This window comes from Nesoenas mayeri (assembly GCF_963082525.1).
Source record: "Nesoenas mayeri genome assembly, chromosome: 1".
NCBI classification, from domain to species: Eukaryota; Metazoa; Chordata; class Aves; order Columbiformes; family Columbidae; genus Nesoenas; species Nesoenas mayeri.
In genome coordinates, this window is record NC_137541.1 from 75,415,565 (window position 1) to 75,428,445 (window position 12,881).

The window sequence follows — 12,881 nt, forward strand, 5'->3', positions numbered from 1 at the left end:
CAAACAATGATAGGACAAGGGGTAATGGGATCAAGCTGGAACACAAAAGGTTCCACTTAAATTTGAGAAGAAACTTCTTCTCAGTGAGGGTGCCAGAGCACTGGAACAGGCTGCTCAAGGAGGTTGTGGAGTCTCCTTCTCTGGAGACATTCAAAGCCCGCCTGGACATGTTCCTGTGCAACCTCACCTGGGCATTCCTGCAGGGGGATTGGACTAGATGATCTTTTGAGGTCCCTTCCAATCCCAAACATACTGTGATACTGTAATATTATGGACTGTATTGTTCTCCTACTTTAAGTGTCACTTGGAAAAAAAAACAAAAACAAACCTGCTTATATTTCTACTGCAGTCCAGCCACTCGGTAGATGCCAAGTACTAATAATAGACCTCAAACCTTGTAACAACTGTTAGCCAGACCAGGTCTCAAGATCTGTCAGGCTTTATCTGAACTTGAACTTAGTTTAGTTTGGTTTTATCTATAGCCATAAAAATAACAAAACTTTAGCTTTATCTGCAAGTTCTTTTGACAACATGCAGGAAAGGTTAAAAAGAGCACTAAAGAAAAATGACAGTGAAAATGTAATAAAACTGTCATATGCAAATCTATTAATGAGGATTAGCAATAATTAAGTTACTTAAACTGTGTTAGTATCACTGTAACTGAATTAAGAATAACTGTTCATTGTATTTGTTATATTTGCTGTATGCTTCTGGAGCATCACTTGGACTACTAATAAATTCTAGCTCTTGGCTCTGCCTATAAAGTATATTCCCCTTTTTGCCTGTAACAAAATTGTGTCAGCTTGTAATATTATCTTTAAAAAAAATGAAAGCCGAAAACCATCTCCCCTCCCAGGACAACAGAGCATTTCTGCCTGACCTTGACCCCAAAACTCCTTGCAAAATTTTCAATGCAAGCTGAACGGATCAAAACCTGTCCTTTTGAAAAGAGTGAGTAAATCAAAAACATCCAAAGATTTCTGTTCAGGATGTAAAATGCTGGTACGTGATTATTTTCTAGCTCCCCATGAGAAAAATTGTGTGTTAATCACTTTTTTTTCTTCCTTCAGTCTGCTCTGTTTCTCCTGATACCATGATACAAATGAAGATCATTACAGCTTATTTATTCAGGTTAAACAAATGGCAAAGGACAAAAGGCTAAAAAAGTCCATCCATGATTAGCAACACAGAAGAAAACAACTTTCTCTCCAATCTCAAGTCTCCTTCATGCAGAACAGAAAGTTAATCCAATGGAAGATGATGGTACTGGTGCATGGGCAGAAGTGGGCTTTTGTTACTGACCTTAGAATTAAATCCTTTGCTTTCTCTGAAATGGGCACCTCTGGAGGAAATACCAATGTTTCTTTCCAGTTCATAACTTTCCTATACGTTTCTTGTGGAGTTTCTGAGCAGAAAGGTGGATACCCTGCACAAACAGATAGAAATATTAATAAGCTTTTCCCAGATGAAGAAAGTGACCTTGGTTTCTGCTTTTGCCACCATGGCTCCCAAATCTTCCAAGTAGTACCAGACATAAATTTTCTCTTTTGTAATGCAATGATAAATGTTATTTTTTTACTTCCAGGTAATGAGACTGACCCTCAAAAACATTTAACAGTAAAACATTCATTGAAACAGTGGAGGCATCATCTCTTGTTGTCTTGGAAAGGTGGGAGGACTGCAAGGTTTTCTGGAAGCTGAATTTGGGGCTTACCTCAGGTAGAACTGAATGAAATTCTGGTACTTTCACTATGAAGAGGATCAGACTCTGTGAACTAATGGACTCTGTTACCTTTGAATGATTCTTAAGTTGGGTCTTTAACATACCTATTAGCATTTCATACATAATCACTCCCAGAGACCACCAGTCACACAGCTTGTTGTACCCAGTCTGCATAAATACTTCTGGTGCAATATAGTCTGGGGTTCCAACAGTAGAATATGCCTGGGAAAAAAAATAAAATAAACTCTTTAAAATACACATACCATGTTTTTACACTTTGCAAAAAACCTTTTCCTGGGGATTCACATATAGGATCTTGGGTTTTGGATGGACAAGAATGCTTCATTTGAGAATTCATAGTATCTAAAATCCCAATAACATTATTCTTTTACATAAGTAAGCACAGAGAACCTTGAAAGTAAATGAAAATCATCCTAATGTGATGAAATCATGGAGTGTTTCCACTTTGATATCAGAAGGTCATCTTAGCTAAAGTATTGGGTAGCTGCATTACTAAAATACAGACAAAGTTCTGTTGTTCTTGTTGTAGTTGTGTTTTGCTTGTTTGTTTGTGTTTCAATAAAAGGGACAACCAGTGGTAGATTCCTGTGTACAACACTAATGATACACCACCTATTACACATATTACCTTTATTGCAAAATTAATTTGAGCTCTTACCAGACCCAGAGTCCATCCTTGTAATCTTTTAAATATGCAGTCTAGATGATTATAGATGAGGCCATGCAAACCTCATGAGGTTCAACAACAGCAAGTGCAAGGTCCTGCACCTGGGTCAGGGCAACCCCCAGTATCAATACAGGAGTACAACATCTCTACTATAAGGACAGGCAAGAGAGTTGGGGTTGTTCAGTGTGGAGAAGAGAAGGCTCCAGGAAGAGCTTATTGAGGCCTTTCAGTACTTAAAAAGGGCCTGTAAGAAAGATGGGGACAGAGTTTTTAGCAGGGCCTATTACAACAGGACAAGGGGTGATGGTTTGAAACTGAAGGACGGGAGATTCAGGCTAAACATGAGGAAGACTTTTTTACAATGAGTGGTGAAACACTGGCCCAGGTTGCCCAGAGAGGTGGTAGATGCCCCATCCCTGGAGACATTCCAGGCCAGGCTGGATGGGGCTCTGAGCAACCTGATCTAGTTGAAGATGTCCCTGCTCATTGCAGGGGGGTTGGACTATATGAGCTTCACAGGTCCTTTCCAACACAAACTATTCTATGATTCTGGTTCATGAGTACATCTCGAGTTATTAGCAAATTTTTCTTTACTGATGGAAAATTTAGGGGGGGGGGGGGGGGGGGGGGGGGGGGGGGGGGGGGGGGGGAGAAAAACAAACAAACCACAAGCCAAAAAAATCCATAAACCCAAAAACATCCACCACAACCAGTTCTAACCAGTTCTGCCAGAAAAATATTTTACTTCCATTTGTCTGGCCAGAAACTTCATTTTATCAGACAGACCTGAGACATTCAGTTTTGAACCAACTGAAACCCAGGAATATGGCTCCTTTTCAAATAGTGTTTATACAAGTTATAATTTTGGCCTTTTTTTCCTCCTTGTTGGACCGTCTCATGTCTTTACTGACCTGGAGATGTTGTATTTTCAGGGATCTAACTCCAAGTGTGAGTAAGGGCATGAAATACAGCCCCTATGAGGCAGCATGATTGCAATGTCACCTCATTATGTCTCATGATGAAATAAAAAACAACCCAAAAGCTTGTAGAGAACACTGCTGCATATCACTTTTTTATAGAGAGTATGCAAAATAAAAAGTTCCACAAATTGAGAACTGAGGTTTTTGCAACTGCTGTTCAATGAAAATCACAAGCAGGGCTGAAATTCTGAAATCCCACGGCTGACAGATATTCTCCCTTGATTCAGTTAACGCCAGAGGGCCCTTGACCACTCAGTACAAACCCACGCTGCAGCACTCCAGTGCCAATATCCTCCACTTCCTTCCCATCATATTCCAGTTCAGCAGAAGGACAAACAAGTCTCCCCACAATTCTCTGAAAAAGGATCACGCAGCTACACATCTTCTTGCTACACTGAACTGCAGGAGTTAAACCCAGGAGTTCACACACAGCATCAGTGCCAGGTTTGTTTAGAGACAAGCTCAAGAAACAGCTTTGCTGAGCGGTTGCTGACACCTGAGGTTAGTTAGTCCAGATGCTCGTATGGGAAACAAAGGCACAGAGAAGAGCCAGGCCTCACTGGTCACAGCTCTGAAAACAAAGTGACCCAGCTGATGGTCATCCTCCCACTCTCCTTGAGCTATTCCACACTTGGAATCACTAGACCACCTTCTTTTGAGTTAGTTGAAATTTTGGGAGCTTGAAGAGAGCAACATCTGTAAGGGATGTGAGGGCTTTTCGGTTTTTAAAACCCAGGAGCATTAACGCCCAGTTTTTATTTCACATTTTCTGTAAGTAGTTTAAAAGAAAAAATGTATACATAATTTTATTAACTCACCAGCTGTCGCCTGTTCTTCTTCCACGTTTCTGCTTTTCTCTTTGAGTTCATATTCTGAAATGCTAATTGACAAAATAGTTATTAGATAGTAAACGCATGTGAGAACTAAAAAGGAAATATTGATAACATTCTGCTTTCTGACAACGACTATGTTTAGAACACTTTAGTCTAGAAACAAATACTTGATTATAACTGAAGACAGGAAAATCATAATTAATAACTACTGTCCAATTCTCAGCTGAAACTCACGTAAGCAGAACACATGAATAGCAATTCTAAATGAGAACTTTCTAAAAGTTTTACAGATTGATCTGGAATCAGCAGTACTTATTGTTGCAGCTGGCAACATATATTCAGATACAGGCAATTTTTTTTTTTTCCAAGCAAGAGGTGAAGAATACAAGAAGAACTGCAGAGGAATTTTACATTTGTAGAATAAAACACTAATGTGGATGTGTCACCAAGGCATGCTGATGAACAACTTTACTCTTATGAAAAGCATCATGAGATTGTTACTGACTTCAGGTAAGTCACCACACGAAACTTATGTCCCTTCTGAAAGAGTGTTTCTGTAACTTCACTAACATCATTATGAAAAATACATTAAAATAGTTACTTTACATTGTATGTGTTTGTATCTATGTACAAATGTGCAAAAACACATTAACACTGCAGAAATCATATTTTCTTTCCTGTGAAATACTACCATGTCCCAGGGAACATGCATTTCCAGTTTTCCAACTAAATGTAATCAGCCTGACCAATCTTGCTTAACCCAGCAGAAATAAACTCTGACGTGGCATAGCTGCAGCACAAAACTATTTAACATGTTTAACTAGGACACTTTATACTTACAAAAGTCACTTGGCGGGTTGTGTGTAAGGTTCCTGTAGAACTCAGTTCTGTGAGCTTTCTTTAAACCTGTGCATAGCCCAAAATCAGACAGTTTTACATGACCCTAAAAAAAATATCAAAGATAAAAACATAATTTAGAAAGACAAGGCTCAAAAAAGGAAGTTTTAATAACTGCATTTGCCTTCTCAGGCCATGATGGACTTCCATAGGACTACCTAGTCCAGGACAAATAGGCAAATATTGACTAAATCTTGGTGTACTGTGAGATTGTGTTTTCTCTCAAGCCAGTTCTTGCCCCTCTGGGATCGGTTACATCTACAGTTCTGGAACAGCTGAGGGCAGATAGTTTGCCTGGGTTTTGTTTTGGATGGGATACCACTGAGACTGAGAAAGCCTCCAGTGCAATATCTCTTTATTTTGTTTTGATGGTAACCTGTCTTTCATCAGGTTTCCAGACATCAATGCCAGATTGTCTACAGGTTAGTGTATCATGCTTAGTGGGTTCATTTCATGGCTCGTGATGGTCAGAGTTTCCACTGGTGTGCGGGTAATAAAACAAGTGAGATAACCACAGGAATTGAACTGATTATTTAGCATTGTCTGAATATTTCATATTTACTTCAAGGCAAATGAAACGTAAGTGTATCAGTTTTTAACGTGTACGAATATGAGCACCTGGACACCCTAAGTGGGTCTTCTCACTTAGGAGGCTTGCCTTAGAAACCTTAAAAGGGTTAAAATGCTTTCCAACAAAAAACAGGAGCAGTTTTGCCTTCAGTAAACTAGTGTCCTACAAGGAAAAGGTAATGACCACTTTTTCTGCCTTTACTCCAGCTAGCTTAAAATCACTGGTGTGGCACTCCTGGTTTGCACCAATTAGCACCACAATAAATGGTATTATCTGCAGACTGAGATGTTTAAAGCACAGGCAGTTCACATGCACATTCCATGCCTTAGCATCCAGCAGAAGGTTATCTGGCTTAATATCTCTGTGGATGAACCCCAGCTGGTGAATAGCATCTATGGCCAGCACAGTTTCAGAAATATAAAATTGTGTCTCCTCTTCTGATAAGGTGTCTTTCTTCATTAGTAAGGTCATCATGTCACCTAATCAAAAAAGCAAAAAATACAACTTAGAAATAGGAACATTTTAATCACAAGATTAATTCTATGTGAAATCCCAGTACGATCCAAATTTACCCTTGTGACTGGCCTTATAGCTACTAATTAAAAAACTATTACTGCAAAGACCTAAAAACCCAACATACTTTTTAAAGTAAACTGGATGTAAAACTGTCAAAAATCCTAAATAGGAATTTTCATTTGATAGCGCAGAGGATACAGTGAATTTTAATGCATAACACATGTATTGCATGTATTTACTAGCTTTAACAGTAAAAAGCAAAACATTGGATCAGAAAAATTACTTAACCCAAGTTTATTTTAACACATGTCCCTAACCTTTCGCCTTCCCCTAAAATCGAGAGTTGTTACATGACTGGGACTTCATTGAAAACAAATTATGCAACATGCTTGTTTCTAACATTTTATGAAGCTGACAGCAACAGTTAAAGACGAAGTACTTCTATCACCTCACACCATAACATCCAGCTTACCTCCAGGTAAGAACTCCATGATCAGGTAAAGATTTCTTTTATCCTGAAAGCTGTAAAACATTTTCACTACCCAGGCTCCATCTGCTTCAACCAAAATATCTCTTTCTGCTCGGATATGGGCCACCTAAAATTAAAAAACCAAAACAAAACAAACTATAATTAAAGGATAATATAATTATTTCACCAAGGAACTCCATATTATATGCCTAGTCCTACAGTATGCTTTCATAATACTTAGTGAAGAAACTATTTTTCATACTATTTTCATACAATTTTTCATAGTTTTTTACTATATCCTACAAAGTCCTCACAAAATACCTAGCAGAAACGCACAAAAGTCAACTCAATGTTGAAAATAACTGTTCACACAACTCTGCAGAAGCAGCCTCTAGAAGCACAAAGCAGAGCTTGTTAGGCTGTTTCTGTTTGTTGGAAAGCGCTGAAAAAAAGCTGGTGGAAAAGTGCAATTCCCTTTTTTACAATTCCCTTTTTTACTATACCCTAAAAAGAAATAGATGCATTCAAAGCAATTACAGAGCCGACCATCACAGAGCTGTATACAGTACTGCAAGCTCGGGCAAAAATTAAAAGTGCAACTCGAGGTGCAAGTACTGAGAAAATTATTGGAAAAAGCCAGAGCTGGTCTTAAGGAATGCAAGAAACAAGAGGGAGAGTGGGGGATGCATTACGATTACTGTCAGAAATTAGCAGATTTCTCATGTGGGTATATAAAGAAACAAAAGAGCTAATGGCTACTTCTACACAGCTATCTCACAGTTTCAACTTGGCTTAAAGATAGGCAGATACATAAAAATGATTAATTGATGGCAGATAAGAGTAGATGTGCTAACAATTGTAAGAATTATCAAAAAGCTGTTTTGTTTTGGGGTTTTTTAAGTGGCTTTTATTTCATGGCAAAGAAATTTGTCCTTTTTAATGCAAAAGCAATCAATCTCCAGCGGCTAAGTTAAGCTATTTAAGTCCATATTTGGTTAACGCCAACTACATTTCTATTAGTTTTGGCATTTCAGACCCACTGTATCACCGAGAATGTTGTTGTATGTCCAGATACCTGAATATGAACTTGGATATTGACGTTTTAGGCATCTTAGATTGAAAATATTGTTATGGAACACTAAAAGCAGCAACCAGAGACCTAAATGTAGGAGCTCACTGCAGTGCATGTCCGAGTGCAGCACGCCAGCCATCTGGGCTGTTCATAAAATAAATGGAGGCTGTACAAGCCTTACAAAAGCTCTGAGCAGGGATGAAGTCCTAGAAGTAGTTTGTGTGTGATATGTGTAGTTCTCTTGGGAGAAGTCAGATATATCTTGGCCTGGGACTCTTGTCTAGCAAGAGTGAGAGAGTGCCTAAACTAATCACTCCCTACCAAACCTGCTGTGAGTAGAGAGGAATGCCCGACTCACAGTGAGGTACTGTCTACTTGCCAAACCCACGTAGTCCACACCAGGACAGTGCACAGAGCCCTCCCACATGGTACACGGAGACTGCTCCTACACAGCAAACCTGATTTGAACTGCACAGCAAATGTCTTGGCCCCATGGGAACAGAGCTGGGATGAGTTTCAGTCCTTACAGATGGTGGCAGGTAGCAATGAGCTCAGTGGCCAGGATTAAAGCAGCACAAAAATGGTTCAGGGTCTTGGGTTACTCAAGGGGGAGGAAGGGGAGAGAAGAAGGAGCCATTCCTCCATGTGATGTGCATGAAGCTGGCCCAGAACTGACAGGACCACTGCTGTTGCTAATGTTGGTCCTGGACAAGTGAGTTTGGGAACATCTGACCTTGCTCAGGATATTCCAGTCCCAGATGAGGCTTTGTTAAAACAAACAAACAAACAACAACAAAAAGAAACCAAACACAACAAAAATCCAAAACCACACCCCAACAAAACAGAGCTGCTACTCCATGAATTCACTGGAAACTACAAGTAATGGAGATTGGAGAAGGGGTGTATGTCTCACTGGTATACACCATCATCCTGAAGGAAAATGAAGGACATAGTTATGGAAAAATATTTCTTGACAGCTGTAAGATTTTAATTATTCATACATCAGAAAGCAACTTCTGGAAAGAAAATATGTACCACTATTTCAGCGTTGAGGGCTACTTCCAATAAGCAGTAAGAAGAGTCTTCTGCATGTCTTCCCCAGTTCTACTGATCAGGAGCTTCTTTACGCATACGTGTTCTTTTCACAGGGTTTTGCAGGGAAATGGGTTGCCCCTCTGTAGTAGGCACTGCAACTTTGATTTATCTAGCTCTGTCTATTCTTGTTAGAAAATATTTCTTTCCACCCCTCACTCCTTACTGTAGCTATAAAATATATTAAAATCCTGCTTAAAAAACAGTGAGGATATCTCCCAGTGCTATCAGGCCGGGGCAGGGGGTGGAGGGGGAGGAGGAATTTTCATTTTCTTTTGTATTTGTGTCCTGTGTTGCTTTCCATTGAACAAACCAGGCAATGAAAAGTACAGCAGAAATTCGCTGTCCAGAGAAGATTACGGTCTCAAACTAAATGGAGAGCGCAGGCTCAGCCTCCTTGCCACATCAGGTTATGAAATGGGGGGAAGAGGCCACACACATCCTGGCTGCCGTGCAGAACATGCTGCCCCTCTGGTTGCCTATATTCAAGGAATGGGCTTGAGAAGACAAAAAGTCTGCACCAGGAGAAAAAGCAAAGTAGAAGAACCACTGCAGGGAAATGTAATACAAGAGCAAATGATGTGTAAGGTTTAGACAGGTAAGGAAAAATCTCCTTTTATCTGCACTTTTGCTTGAGACATCCACACTTGATTTCACTGCTTTGTAGTGCGAAAGTACTTGCTGTGTACTACCCAGGAAAATGCAGTGAATTGTTAACTAAAAAGTAAAAGCAAAAACCATACTAAGAAAACAAAGCAAAAGAAAACAAGACAAGACCTGACTAAAAAGCAAAACCAAGGAAAACAAACCCAATGAGCAATGTGACATCTCTTAGTATCTAACCACCAAAAGAAAACATCAAGTAACCTCAGGTTTTATTTTGGCACAGTGTAACTTCTCAAGAAGCATCTTCCTTCAAATGCAGTTTTACAGATGAAGTACTACAAGGTCTGCATTCATATAGGAAGGAAGAAGCAAAAATCGTTGTCACCATTCCAAATCGGTTGCCAATAAAACATTTTGTTAAAATGCTTTTACTTGACCTTATTTCCTAACTTCTACTTATTCTTTTGTACAGTGGTAGAAACTCCACAGATGCTTTGGACTGCTATACCATTACTGGGGCTATTGAAGAGGAAAATATGACCAAAAAGTATCTGCCTTTTTTTTTTGCAACTTTCTAGACAGCATAAGTTTGAAATGTAGGGGACTTATACAACACAAACCTGCTCTTTCTCCAGCATATCTGCTTTCCTTAGTATCTTCATTGCATAAATATGACCCGTATCCTTCTTCTGAACGAGGCGTACCTATAATGAGAAATATAACCCAATCAACCTTCTCTACCTCAGAAACTAGACCCCAGTGTGGAATCTATTGGAAAGGCTCAAAATTGCTCAGCATGGAAAAGTTCTTTGGTTAAACATTTAAAAACACATGGAAAAAAGATATATTTCTATACCATGTACAACACTAACACCAGTGATGAACAGATAGCTTGAAGTAGTTACTGCTTTAGGAAAAGTTAGCAAGCATAGTAAATTCCAGGTAACTGTGAGACTGTGTATGCTAAAATTCAGGAGCAGATACAGCCGTGATGTGACAAGGGTCAGGAGAAGGTTTACAGAGAGAAGCTGTGCAACTGCAAATCCATAATTTCAGTGGCCACAAGGGCAACATCAGTTTGGGTTAATAAGCAGCTGTGGGAAACTAAGGACCTTTCCAGAGGTCTTGAGAAATCAATGCATGTAATTCATTATGTGCCTTATCACACTTGCACAATTACTCAAATAGCTGTTCTTCTGCAATAAAACTCCAACTGGAAGTTTTTATTCTGTAATTAAAATGTTTCTTTTTAATTTTCAATACAATTTTAATAGCCTATTCAAGCACGAAAGGAACAAACCTCCCCAAATGCTCCTCTTCCTATAACTTTCAAAGATTCGAAATCATCCAAGCCAAGTCTAGTCCTCTTCAGTCGCAGAAACTCTGTTTCCTTGCGAGCGTGTTGTGACCTGCGCAGTTTTTTCTAAGGAGACACGTACAGAAATTTATAAGCTATTTGACAGTAGAAAGTCAAACTATACAATCTCCCTTCCTTTCAAGTATTCCCTCACCCATTAAGATTACAGAGAAAATGTACAAAGTACATAGGTCCAAAGATCCAAGACACTAGCTGAGGCAAGGATTCTTGTTTTTGGGCAATGTGAATTATCAATGAAAGCTGAAACTTGTACCCCACTGAAAAGACAGGCAACAAGGAAACTAACAGGCAGCAGAGGGCCATCTTACACTACCTTTAGCAAAATCCATTTAGTTTAGGGCAGACAAACACCTATATTTGAAGGAAAAATCTGTCCAAATCCTGTCATATATTTTGTTCTATAAAAACGTCAATGGGATTCGCTCCAAGAGAAGACAAACACTGACCTACACTCTCAAGGATGCCAAGAAGATCTCATAGACTGCTAACAAGACCCATCCATCAGGCACCTGCCAGGTTTTGTACTAGGATGACAATGTCATTTAAAACCACAAGATGGCATTACGCACCCACACTCGCTTTTCCCTCTCCCCAGAAGTTACAGCCGCCACAGAAACTCAAATGACTGAGGCCCGGTTCCCACTGACTTCCCTGTCCATGCTGAGGGCAGTACAGGCAGGCATGGTGTGATGAACCTCAGAAAAGCAACTTACTGACCAAAGTTCTGAGACATGCCAACTAGACAGACATCCCTTCTCCTCCATACCCAAATGGAGCAAGGGTGTGCCTAGTTTATTGTTCAAATCAAGAAAAAAATGCTACAGCATTTTTCTTTCTACCCACTTCTTCTGAGCACGTCTTGCCTTTTATTCTTGTCAAATATAATGGAAAACAATTTTAATTTTTGACAAGCATGCTATGTACTTGCTGTGGTCATATGTCTCATAAGGATTAAGGGTGGCATAAAAAGCCTCAGCTATTGCAAGTATCATTTAAGCATCTTCACAGCTTCCCTAATAAACAAGTTACTTACAGGGGCAACATTCATTTACAAAATAATGTCATGCTAGCTGATGTTTCTGTAAGCTCCTCAAATGCCAATTTGAAGTAGTGCAACAAAAGTAAAGCAGCCTCTTCAAAGGTTATTGAGGTAGTATTACCTCCTCATCTGCAAGGCCTTCCTCTTCCATAGCCACTTCCAGCTTCTTCTGCCTGGAAAGGGAAGAAACAGGACATTGCTTTTTTAATTATTTGTTAAAAACAAACATAACACTACAGCAAGACAATGCCTTTACTTCACGTATTCCAGATACTAAAGAGTTTGCCTCAAATGGAAGTCTGAAGACGTACTGCCCGCTCCATCCATTTACTCATTTGTGACTAAAGCAGGTGAAAATGTATAAGCAAATTTAAACACATACTTATGTATTTGCAGAAATAGGCATTAAAGGTCCAAATATATAATCACTCTAATTACACATATTTCTTCATATAATTTTGTTGGAGTAAGGCCATTTTTATCAATTAGGATTATGAATCGGAACAAACATGTTGTTTTCACCACTTCTATCTTGGCTCTACCTCCAACACCTCAGCCAGCTCCAGCTTCCACCCCCAATCTCAGCCTTGCTGACCTTTCCCTGGTCACACACCTGGTCCTGCTCCCCTTACCCTCACACCAACTAGCTCTACCCTTCAGATTCTTCATCATCTCCTCGCAGTGTCCTGCCTGGCCCAGGGCTCCTCCAGCTGGTGCCAGGCCAGGCTGGGAGGGCCTGAGTGGGGAGCGATGCCTGGGAATACACCACAGATGACAGGGGGTCAAGTACATGGCAACGTGTCTGCTGCAGCCCCCTCCTTCCACCCATGGGATGCTTCTTTATGACCACCAGGGTACAGCTTCCAGAGAGCTGGTTACCCACTAAGAGCAGCCCAGAGCTCAAAGGCTGCATGCCAGGCTGCTGGTGTCTTTCTGCACTTTGGGAAGTACAGCAGGATCCCCTAAATTAAAGGCCCTCAGTAGACAGTCTATTCTCCTAACTCGAAGTAACTCAAT

General features: G+C 39.9%; 1 protein-coding gene across 5 annotated transcripts in view; it reads right to left on the reverse strand.

Annotated features, from left to right (window-relative positions):
- STK38L (serine/threonine kinase 38 like) overlaps positions 1-12,881 on the reverse strand; it is a 52,766-nt gene that overhangs the window by 9,103 nt on the left and 30,782 nt on the right. For all 5 annotated transcript variants that reach the window (XM_080352024.1, XM_080352020.1, XM_080352023.1 and 2 more), the window contains 9 exons: positions 11,986-12,037; positions 10,748-10,870; positions 10,068-10,151; positions 6,681-6,804; positions 6,017-6,171; positions 5,065-5,167; positions 4,210-4,271; positions 1,828-1,945; positions 1,303-1,426 (listed from right to left, as the gene is read on the reverse strand). In XM_080352024.1, the coding sequence (XP_080208150.1) occupies positions 1,303-1,426; positions 1,828-1,945; positions 4,210-4,271; positions 5,065-5,167; positions 6,017-6,171; positions 6,681-6,804; positions 10,068-10,151; positions 10,748-10,870; positions 11,986-12,037 (945 nt within the window). The remainder of the gene's footprint in view (positions 1-1,302; positions 1,427-1,827; positions 1,946-4,209; positions 4,272-5,064; positions 5,168-6,016; positions 6,172-6,680; positions 6,805-10,067; positions 10,152-10,747; positions 10,871-11,985; positions 12,038-12,881) is intronic.